The 20624-nt window shown below is 43.0% G+C and overlaps 1 protein-coding gene across 5 annotated transcripts in view; it reads left to right on the forward strand.

The window, feature by feature from the left end:
• CALCOCO1 (calcium binding and coiled-coil domain 1) overlaps window positions 1-20624 on the forward strand; it is a 64626-nt gene that overhangs the window by 12769 nt on the left and 31233 nt on the right. For all 5 annotated transcript variants that reach the window (XM_056555197.1, XM_056555200.1, XM_056555199.1 and 2 more), the window contains exons 8-12: window positions 246-500; window positions 1476-1601; window positions 3760-3855; window positions 3950-4055; window positions 7947-8158. In XM_056555197.1, the coding sequence (XP_056411172.1) occupies window positions 246-500; window positions 1476-1601; window positions 3760-3855; window positions 3950-4055; window positions 7947-8158 (795 nt within the window). The remainder of the gene's footprint in view (window positions 1-245; window positions 501-1475; window positions 1602-3759; window positions 3856-3949; window positions 4056-7946; window positions 8159-20624) is intronic.

Below are 20624 nucleotides of genomic sequence, written 5' to 3' on the forward strand. Positions count from 1 at the left end.
TTGCGGCTACAATCCGCTTCTTCCGGTCCCTGGGGACCGGCAGAAGCAGCTTTTAGCCGCGAAACGAACGCCCGTCGTCCCGTTTCACTTCCACCCCCTCCCGACATGTGAAGATACCTCTTGTGGAATAAAAGAAAGAAGCATGACCATCGAGTGCCGTAAGTATTTTTCTACTGGGAGTCTTTAGGCTATTTTTATAATACTTACTTTCTTAACATGCTGACGTTATTTATGTATTTATAAAGCTACAAATGGACTCGCTACGTGAAAAGCTGCGCTGCACACAGGATCTACTCTCAGCAAGCCAGCAGAAAGTGATGCTACTGGGAGAGGAGCTAACCACAGTCTCCTCCATACGTGACCGTACTATCTCTGACCTTCACAAGAGTCATCTTGAAACGGCCGACCTTGCCATTAAAGTATCTGACTTGAGTCTGAGATATAAGGAAGGTATGGGGCAGTGGTGGCAAGAGAAGACGGCACTTAATCATAGCATGGAGGTAAACCTGATGATGATATAAAACTATACTATGTATAAGTATTTACACTCTTCCACATATCACCTCACTTTTTCATCACCTTATTGCTGATTTTTGGTGAATGTAATATTCAGTAAACAGACCCTGATAAATTCAAGTTTTTGAATTAAAGGAGTTTTTTTGGTCACAACCTTTTGATGATCTATCTTCAGGATGGCTCCCTGCCAGACTCAGTCTCTCCTTATACCAAATAGGGATCAGTAAAGATGAATTGGGTGGGGAAAGCCCACAAGAACACCTCTTAGACACTTCCTCGGTGCCACAGCCTGGATTTTAAACTGTTTTTCTCTGAAACATTTAGCATTTCAGAGTTAAACTTAGTTATTAGTAATGAGAGAGCCTATCAGGATTTCATGCTGCCCATGTTTCAGGCAGCATAAATCTACTGACAGACTCTCTTTGAAGGTGTATTATCACGTACAGTATCCTATGCTCATTTGATGCACATGATTTTAAGCATTTATACTGCAGAGTTCAGTGTAAACCAAATGACTGAACACCGCTTCAAATCCTGCACATTAAATATGCACAGGATACTGTGAATAGGCCCTAAAGTTATATTCACATCATGTTTGAAGCCTATTTTTTGTGTTTAAGCCAGGAAAAACATATTCATATGGCTCTATTCACTTAGTAGAGGCCAATAACGTGTCCTTTTGGCATCTGTTGGGCCACTGTATCTCAGATATGTTTTTATGCAATATGGTATAGCTTAGTAGAGTACAAAAATCCATATATACCATTCTGTATGCCTTTTTATACAATTGGAACCTATTATTGAGTTATTCCTCTGTATACTTATACAATGGGATAGATCACTGCCATCCATCAGAGACAAACTTCGGGAGACCTCCCAATGTTTGCTTTTGAAATAAGCTCCAAACTTAATTTGAACCGTTTAGACTACTTACAAGTAAATATTGCTCTGCATTCCAGGCTAAGAGGGACCAGATCGTCAATCTGAAAGCTGAAAAGTTGAATTTGGAGAGCAGCCTACATGAAGAGAGAAGTCAGAGGCATTCACTTCAGTGCCAGTTAAACCAGCAGAAAGATGCCAGTCAGGTACCAGATATACATTACAATAGAAAGCACTTAGAGGGTCAACCGCTATTAGTTATGTTACATTCAAATTCATTTTTTAGACTTTGTTCATATTCATACTTCACAGTCATCTGTCCACAATCTAGTAAAAAGTTAACTTTTATTTTTGTATTTGATAACTAACTGGGGTCTTGCAAAGTCAAATTTGCTATTTTGCTACAGTTTTTGCAGAATTGTGGTTCTGTTTTGCTGTAATTCCATAAACACTGCAATTTGACTGTGACATGCTAACAGACCCTTACATCATTCATACTGACAAATTACAGTACTTGTGTGGTACAGATCCTTTTTTTATTTTGATCTTATACAAATAATGCCTGCCTCCAAGGTGCTTTTCCAGGAATTTTGTGAATGCATGTCAAAATAAATCCCCTAGTAGATTCTGAGTCTTTCACTATGCTTCCTTAAGTAAGCTGCTGCCCCCCTGAAGAAATAACTATCCAAAGTTGTAGATACTTATAAAACTGGGTATGTGATAAAGCAAATTTAGTTTTGAGTTGCTCATAGAGTTTCAACTGGCCACCGGAATAAAGCTAAGAAACACTCAGCATCTCTCCAAATTTCTTGAATTTCAGAATATCCATGGAAACAGAGACCCCCAGATATTTAAAGGAAAACGTTCACCCATTCACCCGCACTATAACCCAGTACACCGGGTTATAGTGCTAGTGAACAGGAGACTGATGCAGGGTCTCGGACTGCTATACCTACCTGCAGTCCAGAGCCCCGATCCCCCGAAAGTCCCCCCTCTTCCAGCGCTGACTCGCGCTTTGAGGCGGGCCGCCGGCTGGATTTACATATTCATAAGCGCTGGTCACGTGAGCGCTCAGTAGGCCCGAGCGCACACTTGACAAGCGCTTATGAATATTTAAATCCTTTCGGCGGGCCCGCCTCAAAGCGCAAGTTAGCGCTGGAAGAGGGGGACCTTTGGAGGAGTGGGGCTCCGGATTGCAGGTAGGTATAGCAGTCCGAGACCCCGCATCGGTCTCCTGTTCAACCACACTATAACCGGGTGTATCGAGTTATAGTGTGGGTGAACGGGTAACCGTTTTCCATTAAAAGTTAAGAAAATGTAGCTTGAATGTGACTTGGGATTCTACAGGTATAAGTGTGCACTTCTGCCAATTTATACCCAGATCTAAGTAGTAGCCAGACTCATCTACAAGGGAAATTGCTGTAAGAAGGGGAGTAGAGGCATTACTGAAATAAAAGATTGTCAGCATGCAACGCCAATTTATCTTACCAATTTATCTTACCTTGAAGCCAACCACCCCACAATGAGAATGCCTCAGGGAAGTCAGAGGCTCAATAGTCAAGACAAAAAGTAGAGGCGAAATGGGACATTCTTGCTGCACCTCCCGGTGGAGTGGGAGAGGTCAATAAACCTCCTTTAAATCTCAACTAGGTCATATCAGACTATTAAAGATGTCTGAGAAAGAGAAAAAAACAGGAACAAAATGCATCTTATCCAGGACAGCCCAAAAAAATGCCCATTCAACGCTTTTAAATGCCTTGACTGTGTCCAGTGAGCAAACAAGTCTAAATTTTGTATCTTAATAATTTAGGGTAAGTCTCTCGCATTGGCGATAGTGGTACTGATTCTTAAAGTGTACCTATCATTTCAGGTGATTTTTCTGGATAAACTACCCTGTGTGTGCACATGAGGAGCAACACTATTTTTGGCAATTATATAACTTGTATATGGTATTTTTCAGCAGATTTCTTCTCTGTGGGCTAAATCTCTAATATGCAGTTCTCTCAGAGCTGGTGGCTGGAGCTCCCTCCTCCCCCCTCCATAGACTTGTATTGCTTGTCTTGAAGACACAGGACAATGTTGAGATGATTTTCAGAGATGATTTTGCCATCAGGAGGGAGGAAAAAGTTTAACAGGAGAAAGAAGCATTTTTTCTCTTATACGATATATTACAAAGTGTCTTATATGTTTGTACTATTCACCTATGCAAAGTTTTTTCAAATGACAGTGCCTATTTGATATCTGCTTTTATCTATAGAGTCTTAATATAGACTGTTGTTTGCTGTCCCACAGGGTCCACTTATTGCCATGTGCATAGTGTGAATAACACCACATTTTAAAAAATGATTGTCTTTTTATATACAGGTGCAGCTGTCAGAGAGCAGGAGAGAGTTAAGTGAGCTAAAATCTGCACTGAAGGTTGCTCAAATGGAAAAGGAGCAGCTCAAAGAGGAAAGACAGGTGAGGCATTTGCCACTGTATACCCAACACTGCTTCTCTTTCAATTGGTCTTATTTTTCTTTTTGATTGATCTCTTTTTCTGTTGCCTCTTTAGGAATTGATGCAGTATGTGAGGAGGCTGGAGGAACGTCTGGACAAACTTGCAGATGAGAAATGGAAAGAGGATAAAATCGCTGAAGAAGATCTGCCAACAGCATTAAGTACGCATATAAATAAATATATATCATTAACCCCTTAAGGACACATGACGTTCTCATACGTCTCCATTTCCGAGTCCTTAAGGACACATGACGTATGAGAACGTCATGTGTTTTACCGGCCCCCCGCAACCATCTGGAGCGGAGCCGGTGCCCGATGCCTGCTGAAATCGTTCAGCAAGCATCGGGGCATATCGCCCAGGGGGGTCATGATGACCCCCCATGTCGGCGATGGCCGCAGATCGCTGGACAATTCAGTCCAGCGATCTGCAGCGGATTCCGGGTCAATCGGGTCTCCAGTGACCCGGTGACCCGGAATTATTGGCTGATCGGGGCTGTCAGAGACGGCCCCGAACAGCCATAGCCAGCAGGGGTGAGGTGGCACTGGTGCCACCTCACGATCGCCCTGATTCGTCGGCCGGATTACCAGCCGACCAATCAGGGCGCCTGCTGCGGGTGTCACTCCCGCAACCCGCTCCGCCCTTCTTCCGGAGGACGTGAGCGGGTGCGGGACGTGCACCCCGAGTGCTGGGGACCCCGATCCCCGGCGTCCCTGTTGGGATCGGGGCCCCAGGAGCAGCGACGGCGGTGGCGACGACGAGGGACTGACCTGTGCGGCTGGATCGTTGGAGGTGAGTGACAGCCTCCTGCTGTTGCTTAGCAACAGCTCCCAGCATGCAAAAAGGGCATGCTGGGAGCTGTAGTTATGCAACAGCAGGAGGCAGACCACCACAACTCCCAGCATTCCCTTATGGGCATGCTGGGACTTGTAGTTTTGCAACAGCTGGAGGCACATTCTTTCTATGGAAAAGTGTACCTTCAGCTGTTGTATAACTACAACTCCCAGCTTGCACAATCAGCTAAAGTGCATGCTGGGAGCTGTAGTGATGCATCTGGTGGTTGCATAACTACAACTCCCAGCATGCCCGTTGGCTGTCGGTGACTGCTGGGAGTTGTAGTTTTGCAACAGCTGAAGGCACACTGAGTTAAGTAGCAAACCAGTGTGTCTCCAGCTGTTGCATAACTACAATCCCCAGCATCCCCAGCCAAAGTAGTATGCCTCCAGCTGTTGCATAACTACAAGACCCAGCATGCCCTTCCGCTGTCCGTACATGCTGGGGGTTGTAGCTTTTTTGCAACAGCTGAAGGCACACTGGTTGCAAAACACTGAGTTTGTTACCAAACTCGGTGTTTCACAACCAGTGTGCCTCCAGCTGTTGCAAAACTACAACTCCCAGCATGCACTGATAGACCGTACATGCTGGGAGTTGTAGTTTTGTAACAGCTGGATGTTCCCCCCCCCCAATGTGAATGTACAGGGTACACTCACATGGGCGGAGGATTACAGTAAGTATCCGGCTGCAAGTTTGAGGTGCAGCAAAATTTCTGCCGCAGCTCAAACTGCCAGCAAGAAACTACTGTGAACCCCCCGCCCGTGTGACTGTACCCTAAAAACACTACACTAACACACAATAAAATAAAAAGTTAAAAACACTACGTATACACATACCCCTACACAGCCCCCCTCCCCAATAAAAATGAAAAACGTCTGGTAAGCCACTGTTTCCAAAACGGAGCCTCCAGCGGTTGCAAAACTACAACTCCCAGCATGCACTCATAGACCGTACATGCTGGGAGTTGTAGTTTTGCAACAGCTGGATGTCGTCCCCCCCTAATGTGAACGTACAGGGTACACTCACATGGGCGGAGGATTACAGTAAGTATCCGGCTGCAAGTTTGAGCTGCATCAAATTTTCTGCCGCAGCTCAAACTGCCAGCGAGAAACTATAGTGAACCCCCGCCCGTGTGACTGTACCCTAAAAACACTACACTACACTAACAAAAAATAAAATAAAAAGTAAAAAACACTACATATACACATACCCCTATACAACCCCCCCCCCCCCTCCCCAGTTGACTGTCTAGGCATGCTGGGAGTTTTACAACAGCTGGAGGCACCCTGTTTGGGAATCACTGGCGTAGAATACCCCTATGTCCACCCCTATGCAAGTCCCTAATTTAGGCCTCAAATGCGCATGGCGCTCTCACTTTGGAGCCCTGTCGTATTTCAAGGCAACAGTTTAGGGCCACATATGGGGTATCGCCGTACTCGGGAGAAATTGGGCTTCAAATTTTGGGGGGTATTTTCTGCTATTACCCTTTTAAAAAATGTAAAATTTTTGGGAAAACAAGCATTTTAGGTAAAAAAAATATATATTTTTTTACATATGCAAAAGTCGTGAAACACCTGTAGGGTATTAAGGTTCACATTACCCCTTGTTACGTTCCCCGAGGGGTCTAGTTTCCAAAATGGTATGCCATGTGTTTTTTTTTTGCTGTTCTGGCACCATAGGGGCTTCCTAAATGCGGCATGCCCCCAGAGCAAAATTTGCTTTCAAAAAGCCAAATGTGACTCCTTCTATTCTGAGACCTGTAGTGCGCCAGCAGAGCACTTTTCACCCCCATATGGGGTGTTTTCTGAATGGGGAGAAATTGGGCTTCAAATTTTGGGGGGTATTTTCTGCTATTACCCTTTTTAAAAATAAAAAATTTTTGGGAAAACAAGCATTTTAGGTAAAATTATTATTTTTTTTTTTACATTTGCAAAAGTCGTGAAACACCTGTGGGGTATTAAGGTTCACTTTATCCCATGTTACATTCCCCGAGGGGTCTAGTTTCCAAAATGGTATGCCATGTGTTTTTTTTTTGCTGTCCTGGCACCATAGGGGCTTCCTAAATGCGGCATGCCCCCCAAAAACCATTTGTTACTCCTTCCTTTCTGAGCCCTCTACTGCGCCCGCTGAACAATTAACATAGACATATGAGGTATGTGCTTACTCGAGAGAAATTGGGTTTCAAATACAAGTAAAAATTTTCTCCTTTTTACCCCTTGCAAAAATTCAAAAATTGGGTCTACAAGAACATGCGAGTGTAAAAAATGAAGATTTTGAATTTTCTCCTTCACTTTGCTGCTATTCCTGTGAAACACCTAAAGGGTTAATACACTTACTGAATGTCATTTTAAATACTTTGGGGGGTGTAGTTTTTATAATGGGGTCTTTTATGGGGTATTTCTAATATGAAGACCCTTCAAATCCACTTCAAAACTGAACTGGTCCCTGAAAAATAGTGAGTTTGAAAATTTAGTGAAAAATTTCAAAATATCTGCTGAACTTTGAAGCCCTCTGGTGTCTTCCAAAAGTAAAAACTCATAAATTTTATCATGCAAACATAAAGTAGACATATTGTATATGTGAACCCCAAAAAAATATATTTTGAATATCCATTTTCCTTACAAGCAGAGAGCTTCAAAGATAGAAAAATGCAAAATTTTCATTTTTTTCATCAAATTTTGGGATTTTTCACCAAGAAAGGATGCAAGTTACCATAAAATTTTACCACTAAGTTAAAGTAGAATATGTCACGAAAAAATAATCTCGGAATCAGAATGATAACTAAAAGCATTCCAGAGTTATTAATGTTTAAAGTGACAGTGGTCAGAATTGCAAAAAACGCTCCGGTCCTTAAGGTGTAAAATGGCCTGGTCCTTAAGGGGTTAAATGAGTAACAGTCAATGGCATTTAAGTGGAAATTCCACTGTTTTGGCTATACATGTAAAATGGTTGTATTGGACAAAATCATCTACCTATTTGTCACTAGTATTCAGTACTGGACAACGCACGTGCTGATTTATTTGTCAAAGGATACATATTAACTGAATGATTTGTGTACATCAAATTGTCTGATAATTACAGTTTTATTTATTTATTTAAATAAGTTTACTTTAGGTAGTTCACCTCATATAAACACTAAGGGTTTGGATAAATAGCTGACAATATATACATGTAGGAGTTCTATTAATGTCTTGGAGTCTTGTTTATTTGCATTACGCAGGTTCATCAAATTCATTACAGGGTCTCCCCGACTCAGATGATGAGTCTGTAGAAAATATGGCACTACCTCAAGAGGAAGACCTCTACAAAATGAGTGAACAACTCTCTTCTAGTTTACCTGTCTTCCCACGCGAGTGTCAGAGAGTGGTGATCAACCAACCTGCCCCTATTGCCTGTCAACTGCAACCACTGCCTGAAGACAGCTCTGACTCTGTGAGTATATTTCAGCCTGATTAAAATGCACTTAAAGTGCATCTGTCATGTACAAAACACTTGGGCTTTACAAGTGTAATCCAGTTATACATTTGCTCTTACTTTAAGGTGTTTATATATACATAAAAAAACCTTTGAAAAGTGTCCATAAGCTTCAGAGAAGCGGGATCAGCAGTGCCCTGGGTGTGCAATGCCTCTCTCTGCCAATGTCATGTCCACTCCTCCTCTTGATTGAAACACAGGGCTCGCTTGCCCGCTGTGGCCCTGTGTAGTTGTCCTGTGCACGCACCATCCTGAAAATGAGCTGTCACGAGTGGCAAGAAGGATATAGATACTCTAGAGAGAGTTCAGAGAAGAGCTACTAAACTAGTACATGGATTGCAGGATAAAACGTACCAGGAAAGGTTAAAGGACCTTAACATGTATAGCTTGGAAGAAAGAAGAGACAGAGGGGATATGATAGAGACTTTTAAATACATAAAGGGAATCAACACGGTAAAGGAGGAGAGCATATTTAAAAGAAGAAAAACTACCACAAGAGGACATAGTTTTATATTAGAGGGGCAAAGGTTTAAAAGTAATATCAGGAAGTATTACTTTACTGAGAGAGTAGTGGATGCATGGAATAGCCTTCCTGCAGAAGTGGTCGCTGCACATACAGTGAAGGAGGTTAAACATGCATGGGATAAGCATAAGGCTATCCTTCATATAAGATAGGGCCAGGGACTATTCATAGTATTCAGATTATTGGGCAGAGTAGATGGGCCACATGGTTCTCATCTGCCAACACATTCTATGTTTCTATAAGAAGCAAGCAAGCTCTCTGCCTCTAGCTATTACAACCAACATGCAGTGGGTCATAGAGGTTCTGAATTGTTAGTAGACTCACCTCGCATATGCCGTGATATATCACGGTGCATGTGCGGGATAACTAGAGAGGGCCGCTGCGGGCAATCGAGCCATGTGTGTCAATGAACGCCTTATAATTTTTTTTATGGATAAAAAGCACCCTAATGTCAAAGCAAATGTATGACTGGATAATATTTGTGAAGCCCTAGTGCAATGTGTGGACAGCCCAGCAAGTTTTGTTCATGATAGATGCTCTTTAAGTGCATATTTGTGCAAGACACCATACTTTAGACCTAGAGAAAATGTGAACTAAATGGAAAAAGCTTTTGTAATTGTGTGCTAATATTCAGTCATGGCTGTAAATGTTGGCACCCCTGAAATTTTTCTAGAGAATGAAGTATTTCTCATAGGGCTGGGCGGTATACCGGTTCATACCGAATATCGAAATTCTTTCCCTGCACGATATGAATTTTCCCCATACCGCAAAAGCGGTCGGGCCCCTCCCCCTCAAATGAATGAATTATCAGCCGCAGCGGCTGTCCCCACATCGGGGAAATAATCATCATCATAATCCTGTGAGCCGCCCGCGCTTTAAATTAATGAGATGCAGGCCACGGTGCTATAAATGGTTAAGATGCCGGCCACGGTGCTATAAATGGTTAAAATGCCGGCCGCAGTGCTATAAATGGTTAGAATGCCGGCCGCCTGCGCTATAAATGAAATGCGGCCGTGGCAAGCTGTCACCTCCCCCTACAAGCGCTGAAATCCTGGCTTTTAGCGCTTGCATGGAGAGCTGACAGCTTTCCGCTTGCAACTTAAAGGAAACCTGTCAGATATTTTCTCCCATACTATCCTGGTGGATAGTACGGGAGACGCTGATTAAAACGAGCCCTACCTTACCCCTACCCGGATCCGCCCAGCCGTTCGCCCGCAATTGTAGTTTTATTCTCTGTGTATATCTTGCTGTAACTGGTAAGATCGGGGCTTCTGCAGGTTAACTGGCACTGACCTCAGCGCCGCTTATGACTATTCATCCCCCCTCCCTCCAGCTCTCCCTCTCTTCGCCGCTCCTAACTGGAGGGGATGAATATTCATAAGCGGCGCTGAAGTCGCAGAAGCCCCGCCCATGGCAGTTACAGCAAGATATACACATAGAATAAAACTACAATTGCGGGCGAAAGGCCGGGCGGATCCGGGTAGGGGTAAGGTAGGGCTCGTTTTAATCAGCGTCTCCCGCACTATCCATCAGGATAGTGCGGGAGAAAATATCTGACAGTTTTCCTTTAATCGTTTCCAGCACCGCGGCCGCATCTTATTAATTAAAAGCGCATGCGGCTGGCATCTTAACCATTTATAGAGCATGCAGCCGGCATCTTAGCCATTTATAGTGCAGCGGCTGGCATCTCAGAGCAGCGCCAGAGTCACACATGATTAGTTCCCCAGGGAGGAGGAGGGGGGGTGGATACCGTTAAATACTGTGGAACCGTCATAACTTACAAAAATACTGTGATATGCATTTTTGGTCATACCGCCCAGCACTAATTTCTCACAGAAAAAGATTGCAGTAACACATGTTTTGCTATACACATGTTTATTCCCTTTGTGTGTATATGAACTAAACCAAAAAAGGGAGGAAAAAAAGCAAATTGGATATAATGTCACACCAAACTCCAAAAATGGTCTGGATAAAATTATTGTCACCCTTAACTTAATATTTGGTTGCACACCCTTTGGGAAAAATAACTGAAATCAGTCGCTACCTATAACCATCAATAAGAGTGTTGGACCACTCTTCCTTTGCAAACTGCTCCAGGTCTCTCTTATTGGAAGGCGCCTTTTCCCAACAGCAATTTTAAGATCTCTCCACAGGTGTTCAATGGGATTTAGATCTGGAAGCGCTTTGTTGCCATCCATTTCTGGGTGCTTTTTGACGTATGTTTGGGGTCATTTTCCTGCTGGAAGACCCAAGATCTCAGATGCAAACCCAGCTTTCTGACACTTGGCTGTACAGTGCGACCCAAAATCCTTTGATAATCCTCAGATTTCATGATGCGTTGCACACATTAAAGGCATTCAGTGCCTGAGGCAGCAAAACAATCCCAAAACTTCATTGAACCTCCACCATATTTCACTGTAGGTACTTTGTTCTCATTCCGTTTTCGGTAAACAATAGAATGATGTGCTTTGCCAAAAAGCTCTATCTTGGTCTCATCAATACACAAGACGTTTTCTCAGAAGGATTTTGGCTTACTCAAGTTCATTTTGGCAAATGAACTTGAGCCTGCAGGACAGCTTGAATATCTTTGGAACTTGTTTGGGGCTGCTTATCCACTATCCTGCGTTGACACCTTTTATCAATTTTTCTCTTCTGTCCATGCCCGGGGAGATTAGCTACAGTGCCATGGGTTGCAAACTTCTTGATAATGTTGCGCACTGTGGACAAAGGCAAATCTAGATCTCTGGAGATGGACTTGTAACCTTGAGATTGTTGATATTTTTCCACAATTTTGGTTCTCAAGTCCTCAGACAGTTCTCTTCTCCTCTTTCTGTTGTCCATGCTTAGTGTGGCACACACAGACACACAATGCAAAGACTAAGTGAACTTCTCTCCTTTTTTCTGCTTTCAGGTGTGATTTTTATATTGCCCACACCTGTTACTTGCCCCAGGTGAGCTTAAAGGAGCATCACATGCTTGAAACAATGTTATTTTTCCACAATTTTGAAAGGGTGCCAATAATTTTGTCTGGCCCATTTTTTGAGTTTGGTGTGACATTATGTCCAATTTGCTTTTTTTCCTCCCTTTTTTGGTTTAGTTCCAATACACATAAAGGGAATAAACATGTGTAAAGCAAAACATGTGTTACTGCAATCCTTTTCCATGAGAAATACTTCATTTTTTAGAAAACTTTCAGGGGTGCCAACGTTTACGGCCATGACTGTGTGTTCCCTCCAAAAATTACCTGTTTTATATTGCTTGAATCTGAAGGACTTTTTTTTTTTTAACCATTCTTACTATGTAACAATATTTTTACTGTATTTTATATGCAGTGTTGGCATCAGTTTATAGACTTAGCAGAGTACTTACTGGGTTCCTCTTCCCTAGACATCCAAAGGATAGGGGATAAGATGTTTGATCGCTGGGGACCCCCGCAATATCTCCTGCAGCACCCACTTGTCATCAGCCTCACGGAGCGAACATAAAGGCCGTCACGCCCCCACCCATAGACTTGCCTATGTCTCGAGGGGGCAGATCCGTAATGTCACGATACTCCGGCCCCTGTATCATGAGTCATTAGACACGGAGCGATATTCGCTCCATGAGGCTGATGACAAGTGGGTGATGCAGGAGAGATTGCGGGGGTCCCCAGCTACAGAACCCCTGCGATCAGGCATCTTATCCCCTATGCTTTGGAAAGGGGATAAGATGTTTAGGGCTGGAGTACCCCTTTAATATAATTTTCACATCCCAGAGAATCTGGAGATATTGCAAGCAGACACAGGGAGAATATAGATACTTTATGGAAATAGGCTTGGTTTATTTACACCCATGGCTCCAAAGCTACAGGGCAATACTGTTACCTCACCACTATGGATGTCCATCTGGCAGCTGCTCTACATTCCTGAACTTAATTTTAACCAAGAACAACAAATGCATGGAATGGAGTTTTCTCCAGATACAGTGATCCCTCAACTTACAATGGCCTCAACATACAATAGTTTCAACATACAATGGTCTTTTCTGGACCATTGTAAGTTGAAACCAGACTCAACATACAATGCTATGGACAGTCCAGATCTGTGCAACGTGTCAATGGCCGGAAGAACTGACCAATCAGGATGGGCAATTTACTGGTAAAACACCTGTATTACTGAAGCGTATGCACTGACTGATGTCTGGTAGTGCCCCCTACAGTACAGGGAGGTATTACATGTTCTGTACTACTCTTTACCTGTACCAGGATTAGCTGCTCCTTTGGACACCAGGTGAGGGCGGCTCCATGTTACTTTTTTAGGACATTGCATGTACTGTACAGGACCCTGAAGAAGCTCCTGTCCTCTACATAGACCAGTGTTTCCCAAGCAGGGTGCCCCCAACCGTTGCAAAACTACAACTCCCAGCATGCCCGGACAGCTGTCCGGGCATGCTGGGAGTTGTAGTTTTGCAACAGCTGGAGGCTCCCTGCTTGGGAAACACTGACATAGATAGTGATTTACAGCTCCCAGCAGATCTTTCTTACTTTTATATGTAAGGATTTGCTTTATCTATATTAGTTATCTACTTATTTTTCTTTAATTCTCACTTTTTCCTATTTTTGGATGACATTTTGGTGCCTTTAGAACCGATTACCAGGTTTCCATAGAGTTATGGTCTCAACATACAATGGTTTCAACATACAATGATCGTCCTGGAACCAATTCATATTGTAACTTGAGGGACCACTGTACTCAGGTTTCCTTCCAAACTCTAAATAAAGCACACATACTGATAAAACAACTGACTTCTAAAGAAGTTGTCCCTAGTTGTTTTTTTTTTATGAAAAAGAATTTCAAATTTTAGTCTCACCCTGAACAGTGACTGGTATAAATGATGTCAATCTCTGTACAGTGCTACACAATATGTTGGTGCTATGTAAGCCTCAATAAAATATAGTAACATACAGTGGTCCCTCAAGTTACAATATTAATTGGTTCCATGACAACTTTTGTATGTTGAAACCAGCGTATGTTGAGATCAGAATTCTATGGAAACCTGGTAATCGGTTTTAAAGGCACCAAAACATCATCCAAAAATAGGAAAAAGTGAGAATTAAAGAAAAATAAGTAGATAACTAATACAGATAAAGCAATTCCATACATTAAAAATGTAAGAAAGTAAGTAAGTAATCTGCTGGGAGCTGTAAATCACTTTCTATGTCAGTGTTTCCCAAGCAGGGAGCCTCCAGCTGTTGCAAAACTACAACTCCCAGCATGCCCGGAAAGCCAAAGGCTGTCCGGGCATGCTGGAAGTTGTAGTTTTGCAACAGCTGGGGGCACCCTGCTTGGGAAACACTGGTCTATGTAGAGGACAGGAGTTTCTTCGGTGTACTGTACAGTACATGCAATGTCCTAAAAAAGTAACATGGAGCCACCCCCACCTGGTGTCCAAAGGAGCAGCAAATCCTGGCACAGGTAAAGAGTACAGAACATGTAATACCTCCCTGTACTGTAGGGGGCGCTACCAGACATCAGTCAGTGCATGCACTTCAGTAATACAGGTGTTTTACCAGTAAATTGCCCATTCTGATTGGTCGGTTCTAGAGATGAGCGAACTTACAGTAAATTCGATTTGTCACGAACTTCTCGGCTCAGCAGTTGATGCCTTTGCCTGCGTAAATTAGTTCAGCCTTCAGGTGCTCCGGTGGGCTGGAAAAGGTGGATACAGTCCTAGGAAAGAGTCTCCTAGGACTGTATCCACCTTTTCCAGCCCACGGGAGCACCTGAAAGCTGAACTAAATTATGCAGGAAAAGTCATGAACTGCCGAGCCGAGAAGTTCGTGACGAATCGAATTTACTGTAAGTTCGCTCATCTCTAGTCGGTTCTTCCGGCCATTGACACGTTGCACAGATCTGGACTGTCCGTAGCATTGTATGTTGAGTCTGGTTTCAACTTACAATGGTCCAGAAAAGACCATTGTGTGTTGAAACTATTATATGTTGAGGCCATTGTAAGTTGAGGGATGACTGTATACATGTTATAATATCATTAGGTATTGCCACAGCTGTGTGTTGTCCACTATGGCAAACAACCTCTGCAGCTTTTAGCTGCTGATATTTTTAATCTATGTCCTGTAAGAACGTCCACGTTTAAGCTTCTTGGGGGAGATTTATCAAAACCCGTCCAGAGGAAAAGTTGCTGAGTTGCCCATAGCAACCAATCAGATTGCTTCTTTCATTTTTAACAAGGCCTCTGAAAAATGAAAGAAGCGATCTGATTGGTTGCTATGGGCAACTCAGCGACTTCTCCCCTGGACAGGTTTTCATAAATCTCCCCCAAGCTTGTTTTTCACCTTTGCCTTATCTGTAGATCCTCGAGGGGAACGTTTTGCTGCCTAATGCTGACAGCTTGCCAATGCACTTTGTCAGTTTTACCATCTGAAAAGATGTCTGTGTCTACGTCTTCTACCTCCCCACCATTATCACAAAGGCAGTAGACACAGCTTCAGGGGCATTAAAGCTAACAAAGACAGAGACAGTAGTAAGGACAGGAGACAACTTGCGGTCAGCTACTCCCTGTGCGCCAAATTAAGATCTGCGGCCATTGACGAGCACACAAAGTTCAGAATACAGGGGGAACGATAGCGTAGTGCTCTCTGGACATCTCAAAGCATTAACTTTTAATGTTTAGCAGATTTTGTGAAGCTTCCTTATAGGTCGTTCTGGAAGGGAAGTGCAGCACTTACTTGCCCACCTTAGTGTGTAACCCTTTTGCTGCCAGAATCAGGCTTTTCTTCTACACAAGCAGCAGTTTTGCATTCTGGAGCTTTTAGTAGAAGCAATTTGCTTATTGCCGTCTCCAGCTGGAACCGAAATCATTGATCTGTTCATGCTGGCTTCTTTCTTGTTTTCTATCACCCATCTGCTCTGTAGTTGGAGCACATTGTTTTTACAGCACTCTGTACTACCATATCCCTGTCCTTTGCAGTTATATGTCTCCAGTGCTGGGCTTTACATCAGAAACACCTTTCTCATACTGTAGAATATAAAAATACCTCCTGGTACTGCAGGTAGGCATCTCCCTTATGTCTTTCTGTACTCTGCGGGGTTATACACATCGTACAAGAACAGAGTGCTTATAAATCTGCAGTGTGGGGTGCGTGCTGGAAGTGCCAGCCGTCAAGGGTCAAATGAAATGTACCTCCATGCCTAGTTAGTTTGCAGGTCCATTAAGCAGGTTATAGCAATTTATGATCACACGAAGCACACTTACTGCGGAACATTTTTGATTGTATGCCTTGGTAACACTTGGCTGTCTGAGAATCACCACTTGTGAAATTAAACATACTGAGCTCGCATTGCTTCTGTAGAGCATAGAGATGAGCGAACTTACAGTAAATTCGATTCGTCACGAACTTCTCGGCTCGGCAGTTGATGACTTATCCTGCGTAAATTAGTTCAGCCTTCAGGTGCTCCGGTGGGCTGGAAAAGGTGGATACATTCCTAGGAAAGAGTCTCCTAGGACTGTATCCACCTTTTCCAGCCCATCGGAGCACCTGAAAGCTGAACTAATTTATGCAGGAAAAGACATCAACTGCCGAGCCGAGAAGTTTGTGACGAATCGAATTTACTGTAAGTTCGCTCATCTCTAGTAGAGCAGTTCCTTTCTGTTACAGTGGTCCCTCAAGTTATAATATTAATCGGTTCTGTGACGACCGTTGTATGTTGAAACCATTGTATGTTGAGACCAGAACTCTATGGAAACCTGGTAATTGGTTCTGAAGCCACCAAAATGTCATCCAAAAAAATAGGAAAAAGAGAGGATTAAAGATAAATAAGTAGATAACTAATATAGATAAAGCAAATCCTTACGTATAAAAGTAATAATGATCTGCTGGGAGCTGTAAATCACTGTCTATTTCAGTGTTTCCCAACCAGGGTGCCTCCAGCTGTTGCAAAACTACAACTCCCAGCATGCCCGGACAGCCTTCGGCTGTCCGGGCATGCTGGGAGTTGTAATTTTGCAACAGCTGGAGGCACCCTCTTTGGGAAACACTGGTCTATGTAGAGGACAGAAGCTTCTTCAGGGTCCTGTACAAAACACGGAATGTCCTAAAAAAAAAAAGGTAAAGAGTACAGAACATGTAATACCTCCCTGTACTGTAGGGGGCGCTACCAGACACCAGTCAGTGCATACGCTTCAGTAATACAGGGGTTTTACCAGTGAAATATCCATTCTGATTGGTCGGCTCTTCCAGCCATTGACACGTTTCGCAGATTCCATAGCATTGTATGTCGAGTCTGGTTTCAAGTTACAATGGTCCAGAAAAGACCATTGTATGTTGAAACTATTGTATGTTGAGGCCATTGTAAGTTGAGGGATCACTGTATACATATATCTGATCTCAACCGCTTACTTGTTTTATTAGATCTATTGATTCTCAGAATTACATCCAATGCCAGGGGAGCAAAATCTCTTCCACCCTTAAACAGGGGGAATGTTTAAGCCACAGATTGATCACTTGTCCTCGGCACAAGAACCTTACACTGATAGAGATCTAGTCTTAAAATACTTGAACATTTTATGGCAACCTTTTTACAGCCAGGACCCAAGGGGCAGGCCCCTAATAAGTGGTGGCTCTCTCTCTAACAGCCAAAGTGCACCATCTATTGAATTGTATTTGTAATTGTAAAAGCAGAGTTCTAGTTATAAAACAATTTTAAGGTTATAGGAAGGATCGTCATACTAAATGTAAAATTACAGCATAGCTATAATCCATTTACACCGGACAATTATTGTTAAGGTTCGATTTTTAAGTGATCGTAACAATAATTGTCCAGTGTAAATGAAGAAAAAGCTGAATTTATCGTTGATCTTCTTTTATTGTGTCACCGTAAAAATTGTTGGCATGTTCTGTGAATGTAAATGCTGCTTGTAGTGATGTTAACCGTAACATTAGACATAGCTTGCCTTGTGTACAGCTCAGTCAGCAGTGATACCCCATTGGCCAGCATGAAGAAGCTACCTCCTCGCCAGCAGTGAGGCTTAAAGGGGAACTCCGCTCCCCAGCTTCCGGAACATTTAGTCCCGACTGCTGGGTGCGGGCTTTCGTGGTTGCCCCGCCCCCTCAATGCAAATCTATGGGAGGGGGCTGTCATGCCCCCTTCCCATAGACTTGCATTAAGGGGCAGGGGTGTTGCGTGACATCACGAGGGGGCGGGGATACCACTGAAGCCCGCACCGAGCTAAATGTTCCCTTTAACCGGATAGGAATGACCATTATACCCTTGCCGTACACCATTTTAAATCACTGATAATTGATTAATGCTTTAAAACGCTTGTCCTTTAAAAAGTATCTTTAAAGGGAATCAGTTGTCATCAGTGTCACCCACACTAACCTGTTGGTACAGGCTGGTAGTGTGGATAACACTAATGATAATGATACTTACCTATCCCCGATCCGTGGCCGTTTACCTGTTATCCTCCTCATTTGGGCGACAGCCTTGGTGCACGGGAGGCACTCTAGGAGCACGCTGATGTCACATCTGCTGTTTATTCCAGCCTGCTCTCAGCCAGGCCTAGTTACAAATCTGCAGCAGTGATGTCAGCGTGCTCCTGGAGCACTGCCCGCGCAACAATCCTGCCGCCCGAATAAGGAGGATAATGGAAGAGCGGAATGAATGATCGGGGATAGGTAAGTATAATTTTCATCAGTGTCACCTGCACTACCAACAGGTTAGTGCAGTTGACATTGATGGCAGATTTCCTTTAAAGGGGTTCTTTGGTTTAGAAACAAGTTTTTAAAGGCATTGCCGTCTATGGAAACAGCACATTTCTTAGCGGTCTTAGCGCCATGTCTTCTGGTGGACATTCCACAAATATTCTGCTGTGAACATAGCCTATTAGAAACATTGGTATCATTGTTAACTGTGTAGCTGAATTCAGTCTATTGTTCCCTGTTATCAGTGACTTGACTGCAATCTCTTTAAAATGGAATACTGTGCTCCCATGATCACGTTATCTCATATTTATCTAGTTTTTAGAAGCCCCAGAAATATTTCCATGCATACGGTATGGGTATAGTAAAAAAAAAACTATGCGTATATAGAAAACTCATGACTACAATTGTTTACGTGAAATGTTAAGTATACTAAAAATATGTATTTTCTGGAATCAGATTCCATTTTCTACAAAGCATTGGGATGCCTGCAGGGTTCAAGTCCTGCAGGAACGCATGGGAACAGAGTTCCTGCACTTTTTCCACAGCAGGTACACTGTTCCCATTAGCAGGACCAAAAATTGAGTGGATATCTTGGGTGAGTTCCCACACTTTTTTCCCCCGGGACTTAACCCCTAAATGCCTGTAACATATTTTAGTGAATAGTTTTTGCTGGCCCACTTCTTATTCTTTCAGAAGCTTATGATAATTTATCTGGCTTCTCCTGAAACAAGAGTTTGAATATAAAGATAAACAGATGCAGTTTGGCTTTTACATATTGATGTTAATGTGAATGATCAGTGATATATATCAGATCACACAACTGAAGCGATTTCCTAACTATGTATAGTAGTTGTAGTATTTTCACATCAACGAATGTGGAACAACCTTTTCCTCTTTAGACCGAGGTTATAGTTGATGTGTGTTTGTGGTAGGTGACCATACCAGTCATTGTGACCACACAGCATTGCCAACAGTGCTCCCTAATATTGCCATCCATAATTAATGCCAGTTAGGACCCACCCAGTACAGCCAGCAACAGTGTCTCCAAATAATAAAAATTCCTCTACATATTGTAGTGCTGGGCGGTATGACCAAAAATGCATATCACGGTATTTTTGTAAGTTACGGCGGTTCCATGGTATTTAACGCTATCCCCCCCTCCCCCCACGATAGGGAACTAATCATATGCGACCCTGGGGCGCTGCTCCCCCTGCCCTACTGTGAGCCGATGGTGCTTTAAATAAATGAGTTGCGTGCCGTGGCGCTGGAAATGATTAAAGGACATCTGTACTGATGAACTTTAGATATTCCTGTGCCCAGGCTGCAAAAAAAATAAATAAATAAACTTTGACTCACCTTCATATGTTCCCCTGTTGCCCCAGATATCAGTCTCATGGTCCTCCGCTGTCCTCATGGTCCTCCAGGCCAACATGGTGGATTTTACACCACAAAGCCACCACAAATTATAGTAAATGGGATATATATGTGGTTTTTTTTAAATGTCATTTACATATCACCCAATTTTTCCAAAGGAAATTTTAGAGACTGACAAATTTCACAATATGTTCACAGTACTTGTCAGCATGAAGGTGTATACTGTCAGGTATAGGCAGCATCTCCTTTACCACTCACGCACCCTGTTTGCTGCTTTGTGGCAAGGCAGCATATTCTTCCCATACGGGAAGAATATGCTGCCTCGCCACACTACTTTTGCAATAATTTTCAGGTGTATAGCCTCCCATGTTAAAATAAAGGTATCATGCAAAATATGCGTTTTGGGGGGAGATGGGTCTTAATACCATAACCTACTCAACTACAGTGTTTTGTCCAGTGAAAAAGGGAAAACAGATATTAAAATATACTGCTCCAACTGAGGCCAAAAGGTCACTCTTTTTGTCCCTGTTGGGTCAATGGGGACTGTGGAAATTGGCACCGACAGATTCAAAAACATTTTGATGTTGTACATCTTGGCAAAACATTAATCCATTAAATATACTTCATAATAAAATGTATCTTCTGTTTATAGAAATCATGGCTTATAAAAAAGACCACTGGGAGTCCCCATACCATTCAGAACATAATCCTGTCTGGCTGCAGCATCATCTTTGTCCCAGCTGAAACACAGACTGGGACCAAGTCCAGGAAGTGAGAGTAGGACTAGCTCCTCTGTGCTCACTCCTGTCTTGTCTATCAGACTGCAG

Source organism: Hyla sarda, chromosome 2 (genome assembly GCF_029499605.1).
Source record: "Hyla sarda isolate aHylSar1 chromosome 2, aHylSar1.hap1, whole genome shotgun sequence".
In the NCBI taxonomy this organism is placed as follows: domain Eukaryota; kingdom Metazoa; phylum Chordata; class Amphibia; order Anura; family Hylidae; genus Hyla; species Hyla sarda.